The sequence below is a fragment of the Podarcis cretensis genome, assembly GCF_951804945.1.
Source record: "Podarcis cretensis genome assembly, chromosome: 18".
Lineage (NCBI taxonomy): Eukaryota > Metazoa > Chordata > Lepidosauria > Squamata > Lacertidae > Podarcis > Podarcis cretensis.
In genome coordinates this window covers 10473583-10493700 of record NC_137188.1, presented here as the reverse complement: position 1 = coordinate 10493700, position 20118 = coordinate 10473583, and the positions used below count along the sequence as shown (strand labels likewise).

The 20118-nt window shown below is 50.2% G+C and overlaps 1 protein-coding gene across 2 annotated transcripts in view; it reads right to left on the bottom strand.

Annotated features, from left to right (window-relative positions):
* Window positions 1-15160, bottom strand: part of STK11 (serine/threonine kinase 11) — a 66709-nt gene extending 51549 nt beyond the window's left edge. The window contains exon 1 of one of the 2 annotated variants that reach the window (XM_079960780.1): window positions 12367-15160. In XM_079960780.1, the coding sequence (XP_079816906.1) occupies window positions 12367-12650 (284 nt within the window). In that variant the 5' untranslated portion in view covers window positions 12651-15160. The remainder of the gene's footprint in view (window positions 1-12366) is intronic. The other variant, XM_079960779.1, reaches the window with a different exon arrangement.
* Window positions 15161-20118: the final 4958 nt, after the last annotated feature.

Here is a 20118-nt window from a genome sequence, read left to right as displayed (position 1 = left end):
GGGGAGCTGACTTCCGGCCCCAGGCCCACTGGCAGACATCTGCAAAAGTGGCATGAAGGCTGACAATGCCAACCTTGCCGTGGAGGAACCCTTTGCAGAAGACCACAGTGCCTGGAGATAGGAGTCCGTTTGTACATCCACAGCGGTGGCCAGAGGAGGAATGACCCCCGGGAAGAGCGCAGAGAGAAGAAACGCCCTTGTGCAGCGGCAGCAGCACAACCGGATGCCTTTGTCTGCCCCGGCTGCAACAAAACATTCCTATCCGGCATCAGTTTCTAAAGCCACAGGAGGCGCTGCAACCTTCCAACAGCTTGGCGAACTCCTCCATTGTCTCCCGAGGCAGACGGATGCCAACTACTGTATTTTTCGCTCTATAGCAGTGTTGGGTCTCCAGCTGCTTTTGGACTACAACTCCCATCATCCCTAGATAGCAGTACCAGTGGTCAGGGATGGTGGGAAATGTAGTCCGAAAACAGCTAGAGGCCAAAGGTTGGGAAACGCTGCTCTATAGGACGCACTTTTCCCCCTCCAAAAACGAAGGGGGGAAATGTGTGCGTCCTATGGAGCAAATGCAGGCTTTCGAAGAAGCCTGGAGAGCGAGAGGGGTCAGTACGCACCGACCCCTCTCGCTCTCCAGGCTTCAGGAACTATCCACAAGCCTGCGGAGCCCGGCGGGAACTCCCGCCGGGCTCCGAAGGCTTGCAGATAGCAGCCTGCAGCCCAAAGCTGTTCTAGCTTTGGGATGGCTGTGCAAAGCCTCCGCAGGGCAGCGGGGTGAAGGCACACCGTCGCCCTGCGGAGGCTTGAAAGGCTGTCCCCGAAGCCAAAACAACCGAGACGGGGCGCTGCACAGCCCTCCGTCTCACTGTTCTAGCTTCTGGATGGCTGCCGTGGAGGCTTGAAAGGCTATCCCCAAAGCTGTGCTCCAAAGGCTTCAGGGATCTTTGAGGTTGGCGGTGGGGGGAAGCAGCGCTTCCCCCCACCGCCAGCCCCACAAGCTTGGGGGGCAACAGCAAGGCTGCACGCAGCCTTTGCGCTGTTCCCCGATCTGCTGTTCAACGCACCTTGTTTTTGAGGGGGAGAACAAGAAAAAAAAAAATTCCCCTGTTCTTCCCCCTCCTATAGAGCGTCCTATAGAGCGAAAAATACAGTATTTCCAGTGCTGCCTTCAAGCTGGTCTTGGCCAAGTTTGACTAGGGTGGTCGCGAGCAGGGGAAAGGGGAACGGAAAGAACGAAAGCCTGCCCTACGCTGAGCTGCAAAGCCCGACCTCAGAGGAACTAGGCGCACCAAAGCTAAAAAGGAACTGGAAAGGCAGTGGATATCCAGGAAGAGCTTCTCGCGACGGAGCAAAGGCCACAGCTGTTGCTTACAGTGCCGCAAGATGGGCCGCAACAGATGCAGGGGCCTAAACTTAGCAAGGGACTCTCATCAGTTCTTCCACTTTCACTGGGAACTCTGCATTCTGCTTACAGGGGTAGAAGGGACGCTGCCCTCCAGGTCATCTCAGACTCCAACTCCCATCAGCCCCGGGAGCCAGCTGGGTCAAAGGTCAGGGGTGATGGGAGTTTTCGTTCAACAAGCTTCGGAAGGCACAGCCACTCCAGCTGCCCGCGGCTTAACCCCTGTCAGGGACTTGCTTGTCTGCACTTTCCTAAAGCTTTTTTGTTTTCATTTCTTTGTGCTGAGAAGCTTTTCCAGTTAGATGACAAGCACTCCCATTTCAGGTGTTGGAATCGCGGAATTGCAGTCAGAAACGGACCAAATGTGTCATCTCGTCCAATCCCCTGCGAAGTTCATGCTGTGTCACTTTTAAACTCACATTCACCCGGTACTATACCAGCTGCACTGGCTCCCGGTGGAGTATAGGATCAGGTTTAAGGTGCTGGTTTTAACCTTCAAAGCCCTATACGGCCTAGGACACTCGTACCTACGGGACCGCCTCTCCTGGTATGCCCCACAGAGGAACTTCAAACAAAAACATCTTGAAGGTCCCAGGCCACAGAGAGGTTAGGCTGGCCTCAACCAGAGCCAGGGCTTTTTCGGCTGTGGCCCCGATCTGGTGGAACGCTCTGTCACAAGAGACCAGGGCCCTGCGGGACTTGACATCTTTCCGCAGGGCCTGCAAGACAGAGCTGTTCCACCAGGCCTTTGGCCAGGGCACAGCCTGACTCCCTCCTTTGGCAATCTTCACAGAACTCCAGCCCAATGGCTGCCATCAATTTGATTTGAAGTAATTTTTTAATGAAATGATTTTAGAATGTTTTATTGTTTTAATGTTGTTAGCCGCTCTGAGCCCGGCTTCGGCTGGGGAGGGCGGGATATAAATAAAATTTATTATTATTTATTATTATTATTATTATTATTATTATTATTATTATTATTATACCTGGTTCTCCTTGTACCGCCTGCAACTTTATTTCTGCTGTTTTTAAAGATGTGCCTGCAAATCTCCCTGGGACGATATACGTGGAAGGTGAGGTCACAAATTAATAAATAACAAGCGGCAGAGTCTTAAACGGAGGCACTGACTTCACGGGCAGAAGCCCGGAGGTAATTGTTGGGGTAGCTGCCTGCCAGGCTTAGTCATGTAAGCCCTAGCAAGGGAGCAGGCGGAATCACAAAATCACAGCGTTGCAGAGTTGGAAGGGTCCAACTCTGGACCCCTAAGGGTCATGTAGTCCAAACCCCCTGCAATGTGGGGCTTGAACCCACGACCCTGAAATGAACGAGTCTCACGCTCCACCGACTGAGCAAGGCAAAAAAAGAGAAGAGTTATGGAGGAGGGTACTTGCAAAGCACACAGCTCAGAAATAACACAACACACGCAAACAAAACGGGGACTTTAACCTTGCAGGCGTTTCCATTCTCTGTTGCGAAACTTAACACACACAACTTATACAGGGTGAGTCTTTTAAAAGAGGCCCCCTGCAACATGTGTACTCTGTATCCACGGGGCCTCTTTTAAAGGACTCACCCTGTATTTCTAGGCCTTATAGCTTTGGCAAAGCTAGCTGTGGGCTCTAGAATTACCCAGAAGAGGATAAACGACCCTGGACGGTTATGTCCAGTCAAAGGTGACTGTGGGGTTGCGGCGCTCATCTCGCTTTCAGGCCGAGGGAGCCGGCCTTTGTCCGCAGACAGCTTTCCGGGTCCTGTGGCCGGGAGGACTAAACGGCTTCTAGCGCAACAGGACACCGCGACGAAGCCAGAGCGCACGGAAACACTATTTACCTTCCCGCCGGAGCGGTACCTATTTATCTACTTGCACTGGTGTGCTTTTGAACTGCTAGGTTGGCAGGAGCTGGGACAGAGCAACGGGAGCTCGCCAGTGTTGCACGGATTCGAACCGCCAACCTTCCAATCGGCAAGCCCAAGAGGCTTAGGCCACAGCACCACCCGCGTCCCTAGAAGGGGATAATGGAAACTTTCATTGTCAACAGCTAGGGTGAAGCTCTTCTGTATTTAAGCTGGCATATCCAGAATGCTGGAGGCAGGGGAGACGGGGTGCAGGATCCACAAAAAGGAGACCTATGCACAGTAATCTGACATCAGAAATGGCACATTATCCAGAAACCAGAACACGAACATTTCAGTCCACCAGGTCACTCTGTTCCTGATCTTATCTGAAGGCATCAGCCTGAGAACAAGAGAACTTTGGCGTAAGGGTGCTGAATCAAAACCTCTATTTCCCCCCATTTGTGTCAGAAAAAAGACAATGGCTTTCTGCCTTGCTATGAAGGTTAATTTCCTTAGCAATACTACTCAGGATGCATTATTACCTATTACTGCTGTTGCAAAGGGCTGTTTTGCCTCTATTTATGCTCTATTTATGCTCCAAAATATGGTCTGAAGCTCAACATCAAAAAAACGAAGATCATGGCCACTGGTCCCATCACCTCCTGGCAGATAGAAGGGGAAGGAATGGAGGCAGTGAGAGATGTTACTTTCTTGGGCTCCATGATCACTGCAGATGGTGACAGCAGTCACGAAATTAAAAGACGCCTGCTCCTTGGGAGAAAGGAGATGGCAAACCTAGACAGCATCTTAAAAAGCAGAGACATCACCTTGCCAACAAAGGTCAGTATAGGAAAAGCTATGGTTTTCCCAGTAGTGATGTATGGAAGTGAGAGCTGGACCATAAAGAAGGCTGATCGCCGAAGAATTGATGTTTTTGAATTATGGTGCTGGAGGAGACTCTTGAGAGTCCCATGGACTGCAAGAAGATCCAACCTCTCCATTCGGAAGGAAATCAGCCCTGAGTGCTCACTGGAAGGACAGATCCTGAAGCTGAGGCTCCAATACTTTGGCCACCTCATGAGAAGAGAAGACTCCCTGGAAAAGACCCTGATGTTGGGAAAGATGGAAGGCACAAGAAGGGGACGACAGAGGACGAGATGGTTGGATAGTGTTCTGGAAGCTACCAGCATGAGTTTGACCAAACTGCGGGAGGCAGTGGAAGACAGGAGGGCCTGGTATGCTCTGGTCCAGGGGGTCACGAAGAGTCGGACATGACTAAACAACAACAAATGCTCTAACTGAACTGCCACAGAGTGTACCTTTTGCATTCCATTGCCAGCTAACTCCAACCTTTACACTAGTGTTAGAAACACAGGTATATAAGCTATTCTCTGCATGCTCCTTGAATAGAGATGAAGTTTGCTTCAATCTTTTTCTACTAGCCTAACGTCTATCGCTTAAAATTATGGTTGCCTTTTTATGTAGAAAAGCGATCACCAGTAAATCATCAGTGAATGTCTCGAGCCTAACTACTCTGACCTTGGTGACTTTCCCACACTATCATCGGTTGCATTTTTGTTCTAAAAATATGAAGAGCACATAGCAGAAAGTGGTGTAAATAATGGGGTCAGTTCTGTCAAGCAATGAACATTTAATACAAAACTTTATGCAGAATGCTTTGGTTTAAGAAGAGACCTCCGGAACGGATTAACTTCGTAAACCAAGGTACCACTATACATACTGCCCTATACTAGGGTTGCCATATTTCAAAAAGGGAAAATCTGTACACAATTCGCTTTGCCCTAATTTGTCCAGCTTTTTTTCTTTTGCAAAATCTCAAAAGAAATTGAAGCTATGACCGGGAGATTAGACGTATGGCAACCCTATCCCTGCATGTCTCAGAGTAGGATAAAATCAGAATACAGTGGTGCCCCGCAAGACGGACGCCTCGCAAGACGGAAAACCCGCTAGACGAAAGGGTTTTCCGTTTTGGAGGCGCTTCGCAAGACGAATTTCCCTACGGGCTTCCTTCGCGAGACGAAAGCCCATAGGGAAATCTCCGGGACAGCGGGGAAGTGCAGCGCGTCTTCCCCACTGTCCTCGGACCTCCTCCGAAGGCTGGCGGTGGGGCGGAGAGACCTCCTCCATAATATTTGTAATATTTAACTTTAAAGATGTGCCACACACACCCCTGTAATTTCCGTAACAATATAAAACCGCCAAAACACATAATCCGAATACAGTGGTGCCCCGCAAGACGAATGCCTCGCAAGACGGAAAACCCGCTAGACGAAAGGGTTTTCCGTTTTGGAGGCGCTTCGCAAAACGAATTTCCCTATGGGCTTGCTTCGCAAGACGAAAATGTCCTGCGAGTTCCTGCGGAGTTTTTTTCCTTCCCCCCCTTTTTCTAAGCCGCTTATCCGCTAAAAGCCGCTAAACCGCTAATAGCGCCAACCCGCTAAGCCGTCAATGGGCTTGCTTCGCAAGACGAAAAAACCGCTAGACGAAGAGAATTGCGGAACGGATTCTTTTCGTCTTGCGAGGCACCACTGTATTACACCACATGTAAAACATGTGTGAACACCTGCAGTTCATCCTTAATGCTTTTGGCTTCTGTTTCATGCGAAGGAGAGAGATCCCTGGAACTAAACTTGCCTGGGAGGGAGATACATCTCCAGGATGTGAGGAATTCTGAATTACAGTTATTATTACAATTATTAATAATACAATTATTATTTCCTGTTTCTTTCCTGCAACCTCCAGGAATCCTCTACGACACCTACCCTCTCTCAGCCGAAACCTGGCACACTCACCAGTTCAGCTTCATCAAGGTAAGGCAGGACGGCATTGCAAAAAGCGAGGCGGCTTCCTAAAGAACTACAGTGGTGCCTCGCAAGACGAAATTAATCCGTTCCGTGAGGCTCTTCGTCTAGCGGTTTTTTCGTCTTGCGAAGCAAGCCCATTGACAGCTTAGCGGATTAGCGCTATTAGCGGTTTAGCGGCTTTCAGCGGATCAGCTGATAAGCAGCTTAGGGCTTAGGAAAAGGGGGGGAAAAGGGAAAAAACTCCGCAGGAACTCGCAGGACATTTTCGTCTTGCGAAGCAAGCCCATAGGGAAATTCGTCTTGCGAAGCGCCTCCAAAACAGAAAACTCTTTCGTCTAGCGGGCTTTCCGTCTTGCGAGGCGTTCGTCTTGCGGGGCACCACTGTACCGGTAAATAGCACTTGCAAAGAGAGGCGAGAGAGAAGAGGAACTGAGAGGGGCGGTGATGGAGGACCACAGCATGCTTGGAGTTCCGATTCCCATCAGCGCAGAGGGGCTGATGTGAGGAGAGCTTCGGCCGAAACATCAGGAAGGCCCCAGGTCGGCACAGAACCGCCTTCTCAGCCTCCTGCACAGATGGAACCTCAAAGGGCGAGGCGGATAAGCTGTTTTTTGGGGGTAGTTTCGATTCTTCCTCTCTCTCTCTCTCTCTGGCAGATCTCCTTTTTCCAGAAGCGGAAAGAAAACCTGGTTCTGAAGGCCTGTCCGAAGAAGTAATAATAGAGCGAAGCTGATTCACTGGCGGCAGCGCTCACAGCCCCCCCCCCCCATGAGCCAGGCGATGGACAAGGGAGGCGAACGTCTCCATCCAGGCGTTTATCCAAGATTGCCTAAAGAGGCAGAAAAACCCCACGGGGCTGACGCTCAGCAGATGCCGGAACAAGCTGGGTGGGTGCTGGCTTTTAAAGAGGGAACCAGCTTGTTTTGGGAGTCAGGGGTAGGCACTGTGGCAGTATTTTCAGATACCAATACCTGGGTTCTTTTTGGGGGGTGGGCTATTGATAAGGTTAAACCACAGAGCCTAGGACTTGCCGATCAGAAGGTCGGTGGTTCGAATCCCTGCGAGGGGGTGAGCTCCCGTTGCTCAGTCCCTGCTCCTGCCAACCTAGCGGTTCGAAATCACGTCAAAGCGCAAGTAGATAAATAGGTATCGCTCCGGTGGGAAGGTAAACGGCGTTTCCATGCGCTGCTCTGGTTCGCCAGAAGCGGCTTAGTCCTGCTGGCCACATGACCCGGAAGCTGTACGCCGGCTCCCTCGGCCAATAAAGCGAGATGAGCGCCGCAACCCCAGAGTCGGTCACGACTGGACCTAATGGTCAGGGGTCCCTTTACCTTTACCTTTATTGATAAGGTGGACCCTCACATTTAAAAGGCCTGGGAGAACTGCGGGGGAAACATGGAGGGAGGAAAATGAAGGGAGGCAGGTGAGGATACTTGCTGGATTAGACTCCCGCAGTAATATTTGACTGCAGAACTGACACAGAAATGCAGGGAACTGTCTTGTCTTATACCGAGTCAGACCAGTAGATCCGTCTAGTTCAGTGCTGTCTACACCAGGGTTTTCTAAACTTGCGTCTCTACCCGCTTTTGTACTACAACTCCCATCATCTCTAGCTAGTAGGGCCAGTGGTCGTGGATGATGAGAACTGTAGTCCAAAAGGTCATTAAAAAGTACACGGTTTACCAACCCCCTCCGCTAATTCCTAGGACGACCCTGTAAGGTAAGTTAAAAGGCTGTGACTGGCTCCAAGGTCACACCATGAGATTCCTGACGGAGTGGGGATCTGAACTCTGATCTCCCAGGTTCTGGTCCAACAATCTAACCACTACACCCCCATTGCTTCCTAGAGTCATTCTGCTATGGGGCAGCTCTATAAATTAAGTCGGCAAATAGATATAGTGGTAGCTCCGGTTACAGACAGTATCCGTTCCGGAGTTCCAGTCGGATCCCAAGGTTTCCGCAACCGGAGGTGCCTGTTCTGCGCATGTGCGCGGCGCGTGTTTCTGTGCACGCGCAAGTGGCGAAACCCAGAAAAATACTTCCGGGTTTGTTGCTTTCACAACCCAAAGTTTATGTTACCCAAGGGTAACGTAAGCCAAGGTTCTACTGTATGGGAAAGGAAAAAATGTCACCTTCAGAAGTATCTGAAATATTTTCCTTGAAGCTTACATTTCTTTTAGTCTGGATCTTTTTTATGTGCCGTATTTCTCACTCTATAAGACGCACCAGACCACAAGACGCACCTAGTTTTTGGAGGAGGAAAACAATAAGAAAAATATTCTGAATCTCAGAAGCCAGAACAGCAAGAGGGATCGCTGCGCAGTGAAAGCAGCAATCCCTCTTGCTGTTCTGGCTTCTGGGATAGCTGCGCAGCCTGCATTCGCCCCATAAGACGCACACACATTTCCCCTTACTTTCTAGGAGGGGAAAAGCGAGTCTTATAGAGCAAAAAATACGGTAATCTTTTAACATGTTTGTGATGTTTTTCTTTAAAATATAAAGCGTTATTGAAATGAATAATAAAAAATAGATTCCACAGCAAAAAAGAAAAGGAAGGTGCCTAGACATTCCACTGTGGCGACCGTAACCCAGGTTTAAGGTGCCATTTGGCAATTAGCTTACATTCCTGAGTTTCTAACATTGCTAGCAACGTCTGAAGGGCCACAGGCATCTGAGGAAACATGGGTTGCCTCTAGTGGCTGCAAAGTGCTCGGCCCGGGCAAGCCTCAACAGCACTGCACTGTTTTCCTACGCTGGCAAGGACATGGCAGGGCTTGTTGGCCAGCAGGTCCCAGGGCAGGTTACAACAATTTAAAAACCAGTGTGAAACACAGGCAGACAGGCTACAGGTACAAGCATAAGGTGCATCCTGGAAAAGGACACCTGAGGTGTCAAAGGCCAGGGTAAAGAGGTGCCCCATCAGTCTTTGCTGAAAGCTGTTCAGTGAAGGTGGCATGTGCAGCTCTGTGTGGACGGAGTTCCAAACCTCAGCCTGCACAACTGAGGCTATCCTAGTTGCATTTCCCAGATTCGGAGGACAGGGGCCTGTCAGGGCTAGTCTAGAGTCCCAGGCAAGCCAATCCCTAAACCCAGAGCTGCAGCAGCTGCTCACTTAGCTCAGATGTAAGTTGTTGGGAGGGACGCGGGGTGGCGCTGTGGGTTAAACCACAGAGCCTAGGACTTGCCGATCAGAAGGTCGGCGGTTTGAATCCCCGCAATGATGGGATGAGCTCCCGTTGCTCGGTCCCTGCTCCTGCCAACCCAGCAGTTCAAAAGCATGTCAAAGTGCAAGTAGATAAATAGGTACTGCTCAGGCAGGAAGGTAAACGGCATTTCCGTGCGCTGCTCTGGTTCGCCAGAAGCAGCTCAGTCCTGCTGGCTACATGACCCAGAAGCTGTATGCCGGCTCCCTCGGCCTGTAAAGCGAGATGAGCACTGCAACCCCAGAGTTGGTCACGACTGGACCTAATGGTATGGCGTCCCTTTACCTTTACCTAAGTTGTTGGGAGCTAAGGACCTGGGCAAAGAAGGAAACCACAGCCAGCAAAGCAGGAGGAGACGCTGCTGGAGTTTACACCTGCACAGCCAATCCAGAGGGTTCATGCTGCCTGGCCAATTACAGAAGCAGATACTGCACAAAGGGAAGAGGCACTCTTTGGCCCTCCAGAAGCTGCTGGAATACAACTCCCATCATGTCCAACCACTGACTGGGAGTGGTAGTCCCAGAAACATCTGGAGGGCACCCAAGTTAATCACCCTTGTTCTTGAGGATACTGGCCCAATACTACTGGGGAGAAACTGCTGCCCAGGAGACCACTTTGAACAACCCACGAGCACGACAATATCCAACCACGCAAAATGCCTCCAGAGGATGCGGTCGCATTTTCTATAGCTTGCGAGCCAGTGGGTTTGTTGAGCTCCAATCTATTTTTGCCATTTCTGGTTATTCCCTAGAAGACGATTCGCTCAAGTGCACCCCACCACTGAAAAGCGCCGGAAAGTGAAGCTAGGAAGACACAGGCGGGGAGATACCCTTTCAACATCACAGAGCAAGACTTCCCTGGCGCCAACAAGGCACAAAAAGAAACCTAGAGAGACTCACAAGGGGAGAGGGTGCAGGAGAAGGGCCCACCTGTTTCTGCCCAGGCTGTCACCCAAAGCACCTTCTGACAGCCCTGAGAGGGAATCCGTAACTGCTCCTCCTGCCTGAGGAAACAACTCTGACAGACAAGGGGCACCTATCACCACCCTGCAAGTACACATCTGAACATGGGAGTTGAGCCAGCCAGTGGCAGACCACAATATTTGCAAATCGCCCCAACCTCCTTACCTCCGATGGCTGTCCTGTGGGACCCCCATAGTCAGCCTTGGAGCTCCAACTTTTATGACAGAAACACCAACAGATGGCTGTTTTTACCATGCATTTTTCAGACGTACAAACCATTTCCCCTTCGAAGGCCACATAACCCCAGGGGAAAGGGCAATCCGCTGTAGGTCAGAGCCAGCAGTGAGAGAGAGGAGGCTGGGGCTTATGCAGGCATGGCCAAACCTGGCCCTCCAGCTGTTTTGGGACTACAACTCCTATCATCCGTAGCTAACAGGGCCAGTGGCCAGGGATGATGGGAATTGTAGTCTCAAAACAGCTGGAGGGCCATGTTTGGTCATGCCTGGCCTAATGTGTGCACCCATCCCAGCTGTTTTGGGACTACAACTCCCATCATCCGTAGCTAACAGGACCAGTGGTCAGGGATGATGGGAACTGTAGTCCCAAAACAGCTGGAGGGCCAAGTTTGGCCATGCCTGGCCTAATGTGTGCACCCATCCCAGCTGTTTTGGGACTACAACTCCCATCATCCGTAGCTAACAGGACCAGTGGTCAGGGATGATGGGAACTGTAGTCCCAAAACAGCTGGAGGGCCAAGTTTGGCCATGCCTGGCCTAATGTGTGCACCCATCCCAGCTGTTTTGGGACTACAACTCCCATCATCCGTAGCTAACAGGACCAGTGGCCAGGGATGATGGGAATTGTAGTCTCAAAACAGCTGGAGGGCCATGTTTGGTCATGCCTGGCCTAATGTGTGCACCCATCCCAGCTGTTTTGGGACTACAACTCCCATCATCCGTCGCTAACAGGACCAGTGGCCAGGGATGATGGGAATTGTAGTCCCCAAACAGCTGGAGGGCCAAGTTTGGCCATGCCTGGCCTAACGTGTGCACCCATCCCTTCCTGCCTTTCCGCACCCACTTCTCCCACTTGTTTGCAATTACGCAGAGGGCAGCATGTATCCTCCTAGGCCAGAGGTTCCCAACGCTTGCTGTAATAAGAACATAACAGCCTTCCTGCTAGATCAGGCCAAGGGGGGGGGCATCGAGACCGGCATCGCCTTCTCACATTGGCCAGGCAGACGGCCCCCCCATGGGAAGCCCATAAGCACGACCTGAGCGCGAGAGCAACGCTCCCCACTTCTGAGTTCCAGCCATGGAAAATTCCCTCCAATGGAGAAGGCAAAACACAGCCACCGGACAAAACCCATCGATAGCATCCTCCTCCTCCAATTTGTCTAATGCTCTTTCAAAGACATCCAAGTTGGCAGCCATCACTATGTCTTGTGGGAATAAATTCTGCAGTAAAGGTAAAAGGTAAAGGACCCATGGAAAGTCCAAGGGGACTCAGGGTTGCGGCACTCATCTCGCTTTCAGGCCGAGGGAGCTGGCATTTGTCAACAGACAGCTTTCCAGGTCATGTGGCCAGCAGGACTAAACCGCTTCTGGCGCAACAGGACACCGTGACGGAAACCAGAGTGCATGGAAACTCCGTTTACCTTCCCGCCACAGGGGTACCTATTTATCTACTTGCGCTGGCATGCTTTCAAACTGCTAGGTTGGCAGGAGCTGGGACAGGGCAACGGGAGCTCACCCTGTTGCAGTGATTCAAACTGCCGACCTTCCGATCGGCAAGCCCAGGAGGCTCCGCGGTTAACACCGCAGTGCCACCCGCGTCCCTGGCATTTCCGTGCACTCTGGTTTCTGTCACGGTGTCCCACTGCGCCAGAAGCGGTTTAGTCATGCTGGTCACATGACCTGGAAAGCTGTCTGCGGATAAACGCCGGCTCCCTCGGCCTGAAAGCGAGATGAGCGTTGCAACCCCAGTCGCCTTTGACTGGACGTAACCGTCCAGGGGTCCTTTCCTTTATTCTGCAGTAACGTCCTACGAAGACACAACTACGCTCAATTTTTGTAGGTTGGGCCCACCCTCACCCCCAAACCTTCTCCCACCCCCCCCAAAAAACCCCAACACTCACTTTTTAACATTGGCCTCCCCGTTGGGGATCCTCCGCAGCTTCTTCTTCTTCAGGATCTTGACTGCTCTCCTACAGAGGGTTTCCGAGTCCAGCATCTCCTTGACCTTGCCGTAGGATCCTTCCCCAAGCAGGTCCCCCATCAAGTACTTGCCTATGAGTTTTGCCCTTTTCCGGCGGGGCTGGTAGATCACTTCCGTAGAGTCTATGCGGTGGATGAAAGTATCCATGCCCACCGAGATCAGTTCGCTTTCAACAAACATCCCCAACTGCTGGGAGTCCTCCATCGTGAGTCGAAATGACCCAAGCCTGTTTGCGTTCTACGACAACGATGACAAGTGTGTGCGCGCGCCAAAGGTTTACAAATCCACTTTCCTGGTGTGTCGGATGCTCCCTTTTTACTCCCAATTCTTTTGGGGTGGGGAAGAAGGATGTTCAGCGGAGGTAAGTAGAGAATTCCCAAAAAGATTGTACAAACGTTTTAACTTACAAATGAAAAATAAAAGCCTATGAGAACTTTTCTCTCGAGCCCACGAGGGCCCTGCAGAGATCCAGCACCTCGTTCCAATACTTATAGAGCTTCTCTTAAACAATGTGGGTGGGGGAAAGCAACAAAGTTGATTTACAGTCAGCTTTAACTTCTTTTTGAAAAAAAAAATCTCGTTTCTGCTGCTCCAAGTCTTTCACATCAGGTAATGTTCTCCTGAGGAAGTCCAAGGTATTTTCCCCCCCTTCCTTGAGGACCTAAGTCATCTTCTAGAATACTTCCTGCGTTTGGAAACTGAAAGCTAGTCTCTCGGAGGGTGTTCCATCGCTAGCAAGGCATGGCAGCTCCTGTTTCCAAACTGTGAGGTGAAGCAGCCCAAACCCACCCCTCGGCTTTGACCACTCTCGCCACCCAGGTACGACCTCCGATGAGAGTCCTCTCAGCCGTTTGGAAGCTGGAACCAAGTCTCTTTAAAGGAATTTTCAATACTGATTTCAACTGCTTCTCTTCCGCCCTTGACAAAGGATCGAGGCCTTCCGTGTCTAGTAGGTACTACCAGGGGCATCCTTCAACCACTTGGGGTCTACCTGACACATGATGTGTCACCCCACTGCTTCAGGTATTAAGGTAGGCAGGCAGGCAGGCAGGCAGCTCAAACCCTATTCAAGTCTCCCAGAACTAAGCACCCACAAAAAAAAGAGAGAGAGGAGGGGATGGTGCTTGAGCAAGCTTTCCTGACGCAAGTTTAAGCTTACACAATTCATCCAGCTTAAGCAACTGTCTTGAAAAAAGAGGGGAGGCCTCTAATCATCCTACTCTTGGGGAACCCCTCTACCTTCAAGCTATACTGCAGCAAAGCCAGGCTTTTGAAGGCATCACTCAGAACAGATTGATCCCATTAGTGACAGACTCCTGACCGATCTTGCTGAGCGTAATTAAGTCCCTTTCTGAACAGACACACACACCGTTCTGTTTATGTGGCCTTCCGATCTAAATAAGGAAATGCAATGTGATGTTCACAAGCCCAGAGAGTCAAGGGAAAGTTATCCTTGGCATATGAGTTGGGAAAGGGGAAAAAAAAGGAATTGGGAGATTTTCCTTTGACAGGTAATTGTACCGTTCCCACAAGAGACCAAGATGCCTGTCAAACAGGTGGGGAGAATATTAACTTGGGGAGATGGAGTAGACCCTTTCCTCCCAAATCCCTAATGGGACTCTTCTCTCTTTTGAAGAGCTTCAATAATCCCCAAGAATCTTCCTCTTGACAAGATTGGCACCCACAAAATTAGGGAGTCCTTATGTGGAGCTTCCTCCTCTACAGGAGGAGGGGTGGAAGGGAAATCTGTAGTATAGGAGATGCCTAGTCTCCCATGCATTCAACCCAGAGGAGGGACAGAAAGCACCTGGTCCCTTCTCAGCCAGAGAGAACTTAAGAGCTAAAAGAAAAACAAGTGCCAATTGGGACTGGGAGGCAGCTATAACAATTTTCCCCAAATTGTGGCAATTAATGAGGGCTACTTAAAGGGTGAGAGCTCTCTGCAAAGGCAAGTGGGGTGAGGAAGAGAAAACCTGACCCTAACAGAAGGGGCAACTGAAGCAAAAAAATAACACCACCACAAGGGAAGAAGAGGTATGGGTCTTCCCTTCTCAGAAGAGTTTCTAGATTGGGGGAAAAGGGGAGGGGGAAGAGGGAAGTCGATTAACGGAGACACCTCTGCTTAATGTAATACTCTTTGACTTAATTCTAACAGGAGGAATCGCTAACCCGTCCACAAAAAAAAAGAGGCAAGTATCCTTTCAACTCAGGATCACTCCTCCCCAACGAAAAAGGGGGTTCAATTCCTCATGGGATTCAACTTAAAAAATTAGGGTGGGGTCACTGCCTGTCACCCAAGAGTTCCCTACAACTTCTAACCCCAATCTCCCTCTTTTAAGAACAGGGTGGGGGAAAATAAATGTCACCCCCCCAAAAAAAAAAGAAATAAAGAAAAAGAAAGGGTTGGGATTGGGGATTAACTAATGGACTGTCACTAATAAAAACTGGGGAAGAAACTTTCCTCCTTAAGGGGAAGAAGGGCCCTGAATTGCCAGTGGAGTCAACTAACTGAACTCCTATCAGTCGATTTGCCTTCCCTAAAGGACAGGCAACCAAACTCCCCCCCCCCACAAAACCCCAACACCAAGTGTGTGCCTATATATGTAGACGCACACACTTTTCTCTGTTTAAATAAAAAATATAAATTATATAAAAATAGCTTATTCCACCCCCCCTCCCGTCCACAGACACACAGACCCTCCCCCCCTCCGCCTTTCCCCCCCCCTGCAAGGAGAGCAACCCCCCCTCTCTCTCACACACACACACGGCTTAAAATGAATATGGGGAGTCTGCTGTTTATGAGGGGCAGCCTTCCCCACCCCCCCCCAGGAAAAAAACCACTAGGCCCAAGCCCTGCGCTCAAGTAGCAGGGGGGGTGAGTCAGAGTCCTTTTGGGACCCCTCCCCCCTCGAGCCTGACGGGGGAATGGGTGGGGGGGTTGGGGGGGCTCTGCCGCTCCCCAAGGGGCGGCTATGTGGGGGGCCGGCTGCTCCCCTCCCCTGACTACGTCAAAGCCGCCTCGCCCCTCTCCTTGCCTTCCTGCCGCCGCAGCTAACACGCCGCCGCCATTTTGTTTACCTCCCCCCTCCTCCTCCTCCTCCTCCGAGCATGCGCAATCCGCGCGCTCTAGTACTGGCTAAAAACACCCCCCCCCCCCAAGAAGACGCCCCGCCCCACCGCGGCGTCTTCTACGCTGTCATAGGTCACTTCCCTTCGTCGTTCTCGCCCGATTGGCTAAGCGGCCTCTGCCTCGCCTCGCGGGAGGTGGAGGAGACGGTCGGGGATTGGGTGGTCGGGGCCGCGGGGCGGAGGGCGCGGGGTTGCCATGGGGACGCGTAAGGGGAGGCCGGCTTGGGCCCGCTCGACGCCAGCCAATGGGGTTCGACCCGCCTGACGCTGCTGGACTACAACTCCCACAATCCCCGGCACGGCGCCTAGTCAGGCAGGGGCTGATGGGGGTTGTAGTTCGAGATGTCTGAGGGGAATAAAAGAGGAAGAAAAGGACACGGTTGAATAGGAGCCGAGTCCTAGGGGCCACGGGGGCCCCCCAATAAAATATTTGCGGGGGGCCTATGGCCCCCACAAAATTGACGACCATTCCCATTCAAATGACGTGTGTGGATCAATAATGTGGGGCAAGGCTTACCTGGGTGTCCCCACCCCCCAAAATTTTATTCAAGTTGGCACCCCTGAATGGTTGGCATCAGTCTGTCTGTTTAGGGAAGCTTTTTAATGGTTGTTGGTTTTTTTAAACTTTTATTTTGCTTTAAACAGGTACATATAAATATAGACCACCAAAATTACAAAGGAAAATTCTTAATAGTAATGAAAAAAAACAAAAAAAAAAATCGAAGTACATGGCACAGAACATAAGCAACTATGGGGAAGATAAAAGAAAAGAAAAAAAAATAGAAAAAGAAGAAAAAGGAAGATGAGCCAAAGCCGGAAAGCTCATCTATTGTACACTTCCGTCAAGCTAACAACAGATCATTATTCTTATCAAAAATGTTTGATGCATTACTGCATTTTAATATTTGGTTGGAAGCCGCTCAGAGTGGCTAGGGAAGCCCAGCCAGATGGGCAGGGTATAAATAATAAATTATTATTATTATTATTATTATTAAAAGACAATGCAGGACTGCGCCATTGGGAGTGAAGTCAAACTACTGGGGACTGCCAGCGGCGAATTATTGGTCTTTCCAAATTTTAGTAGCGCCTTGCGCGATGGCAAAAATCGGTGTCCTCTCTCGCTTCTTGTTCTCGTTCACTACATTATAGTTTACAAATTCTCGTTGACCAAGCTATTGCACGACCAAGTTTCCTGTACACTTGTGAAACGTGGGCCACTTATAAACGCCATCTCCAACTCCTCGAAAGACTCCATCAACGGTGTCTCCAAAATATTTTACACATCACTTGGGAAGAAAGGCGAACTGATGCCAGTGTATTGGAAGAAGCAAAGATCACCCGTGTCCAAGTGATGATTCTTCAACATCAACTTCGTTGGACTGGTCATGTTGTGCGGATGCCCAATGACCGTCTTCCAAAGCAACTCCTCTATTCAGAATTTAAAAACGGAAAGCGTAATGCTGGCGGTCAACAAAAGAAGTTCAAAGACTCTCTCAAGGGAAATCTTTAAAAATGTAGTATAAACACCGGAGGAGTCAAAGGAAACTTGATCAGACTCCTGCTACCTTAGCAGCTGAGACCTTGGTGCTTGCGGCAGGACAGAGGTCAGCTCAGGTTGTGGCTGGTTCAGCCATCAGACAAACCGGCATGCCTGTGATTTAAGGGGGCAAATTTATTTTCCATATCTTTATTTTCTAACTCCTTCCATTTTGCCTGTAATTATGCTTAACTTCTTTTATCTTTTTCATTAATATATTGATTTTCCAGTGTCCTCATTTCTTCACTTTTTCATCTCTTCTTGTTGTTTTCCCCCCACTTTACTGGATTCCCTAATCCTAATTCCCCTCACCACTGCTTTCATTGTATCCCATATTATTGGTTGAGTACTTTGCCCCTTCTCATGAATCTCCCTTATGTCTAATAATTATTTCCCTATCTTATTTACTGTTTGACTGTTGCTGAAGATCCTCGTATCTAACCTTCATCTTCTGGCTTTCTTATAATCTTCCTTTATTTTTAATACCATATTAACCAATGTGTTGTTGGCTACCTTTATTATCCCAGGAGGGAAGCTTCTTAGGGCTTGGAAGAGCTGTTTGAAAAACTCACAGGCACCATGTCAAAGCGGGAGTCTGAAGCAACAGTTCACCAGGCGTCAAATGAACTCTTTATTCAAAGAAACCGAACAGCTCAGGCCTAGTGAGCGCAGCGTTCCGGTAAAGGTAAAGCAATACCCTCCAACATTTTTCCAATGAAAATAGAGACGTCCCATTCCATAACAATAATTTTACTATTTACAACGCACGCATCTTACTGGGTTGCTCCAGCCACTCTGGGCAGCTTCCAACATACTGTACAGTGGTGCCCCGCAAGACGAACGCCTCGCAAGACGGAAAACCCGCTAGACGAAAGGGTTTTCCGTTTTGGAGGCGCTTCGCAAAACGAATTTCCCAATGGGCTTGCTTCGCAAGACGAAAATGTCTTGCGAGTTCCTGCGGGGTTTTTTCCCTCCCCCCTTTTTCTAAGCAGCTAAGCCGCTTATCAGCTGATCCGCTGATAAGCCGTTTAACAGCTGATCGCTAAAAGCCGCTAAAACGCTAATAGCGCTAATTCGCTAAGCTGTCAATGGGCTTGCTTCGCAATACGAAAAAACCGCTATACGAAGAGCCTCACGGAACGGATTAATTTCGTCTTGCGAGGCACCACTGTATATAAAAACATAATTCACCATCAGATCACATAGCATGTCCATGGCTATAGCCTGCACCCAGAAAAACCACACATCCACTCTTTCGTGGGGCTGCAGTGGCGCAAAAACGTGATTACAAAGCACAGATCCACATGGATCCTCAGGATTTTTGCACTGAGTCACCCCAAATACACCATCAGATCACATAGCATGTCCATGGCTACAGCCTGCACCCAGAAAAACCACACATCCACTGTTTTGTGAGGCCACAATGGCGCAAAAACGTGATTACAAAGCACGGATCCACATGGATCCTCAGGATTTTTGCAGTGGGCTACCCCAAACTCACCGTCAAATCACATATCATGTCTGTGGCCACAGCATGAACCACAAAAATCATAGATCCACTGTTTCGTTCCGATTTTTCTTTTCTTGTTTTCCTCCTCTAAAAACTAGGTGCGTCTTATGGAGCGAAAAATACATTAAACATTGAAAAAACAAAACTTCCCTATACAGCAGGTTTTCAACCTTTTTGAGTCCACGGCTCCCTTGACCAACTACATTCTTTCTACGGCTCCCTTGTGGGGCTCAGGAGCCCAGTTATGTCCCCCCTTGCCTGCAGAGCTGGCAGCCCCTCACCCCTTTTTGAACATGCTCCCTTGTGGAGTGTCTCCTCAGCCTCCTCCCCTCTTGGGGGTCCTCTGGTCAGTTGTAGGTATTGCCCTTGGTCTCTGAGCTGCCCCCCCCCGCCCTAAAAAGAGGTGCCTCCTCACACTGCCCCACAGGGGCCTGGGAAGCACCCTCTGGCCAGTTCCAGAGGCACCATTCGCCTGTGGTACCCAGGGCTGCTGCAACAAACAGCTGTGCAAGCCTTTGAGAGGCAGAGATGCAAGAGGGCATCAGAGGAGGGAGGGAAGGAAAGAGGGACAGAGGCCAGTGTTGCCCACGGCACCTCTGATTGTCATTCAGGGCACCCCAGGGTGCCACGGCACACAGGTTGAAAACCACTGCTATACGGGAGTGCCTTCAGATGGCTCAGGGGTCGGATAACTCCATACCCTCCCAACACTTCTCCAATGAAAATGGGGTGTCCTAAGGATAAGTGGGACATTCCGGGATCAAATCAGAAACCGGGTGGCGGCTTCTCTAAATCAGGGACGTCCCAGGAAAATAGGGACACTTGGAGGGTCGGAAATCTCCCCACTGCTGAAGAGGTCAATGTGACTTCCTTTCCGAGGGAAGCCTGCCATGGCACCAGGCCGGACGGTTCTGCAAGCAGATCCTCTGTCTGTGCATTGTAGCAGGCTTTGCACCGGCTAAATTTAGTGCCTTTCTTACAGATCAGCAAAGCCAGGCTTTGAGCGAGAGACAGAGAGGAGTTGGGTTATGCCTGGAACCTAAGAGAAAGCTGCTAGCAGGTCCGTTCAGGGCGATGGGTGGGGAATCTCAGGCCTTGGGGCCCCAAATGCAGATTTCCAAGTCGACCTGACCTTCCAGATTCTTGCTGTAACACAGACCACACCCCTTCTCTGAAGCTACACCCCTCTGAGGCCACACCCCTCACCAAAGCCTTGCTTTACACATTCCTCGAGTGTTTTTGCCTGACCAAACTGTCCTGGCATACCTCTGATAATGCCTCTAGCCTGTTAGGATGGCAGATGGAGAAGGGTGATGTTGTAAGAAAAATACGGTTGATATGCGGAGATACAAAAGCCATCTTCAAATCTCTAAAGCAGAGCTTTCCAAACTTTGGTGCACTTTATAGATGTGCATCATTTCATGATGCCGTAATTCAGTTTTCTGGGACGCGGGTGGCGCTGCGGGTTAAACCACAGAGCCTAGAGCTTGCCGATC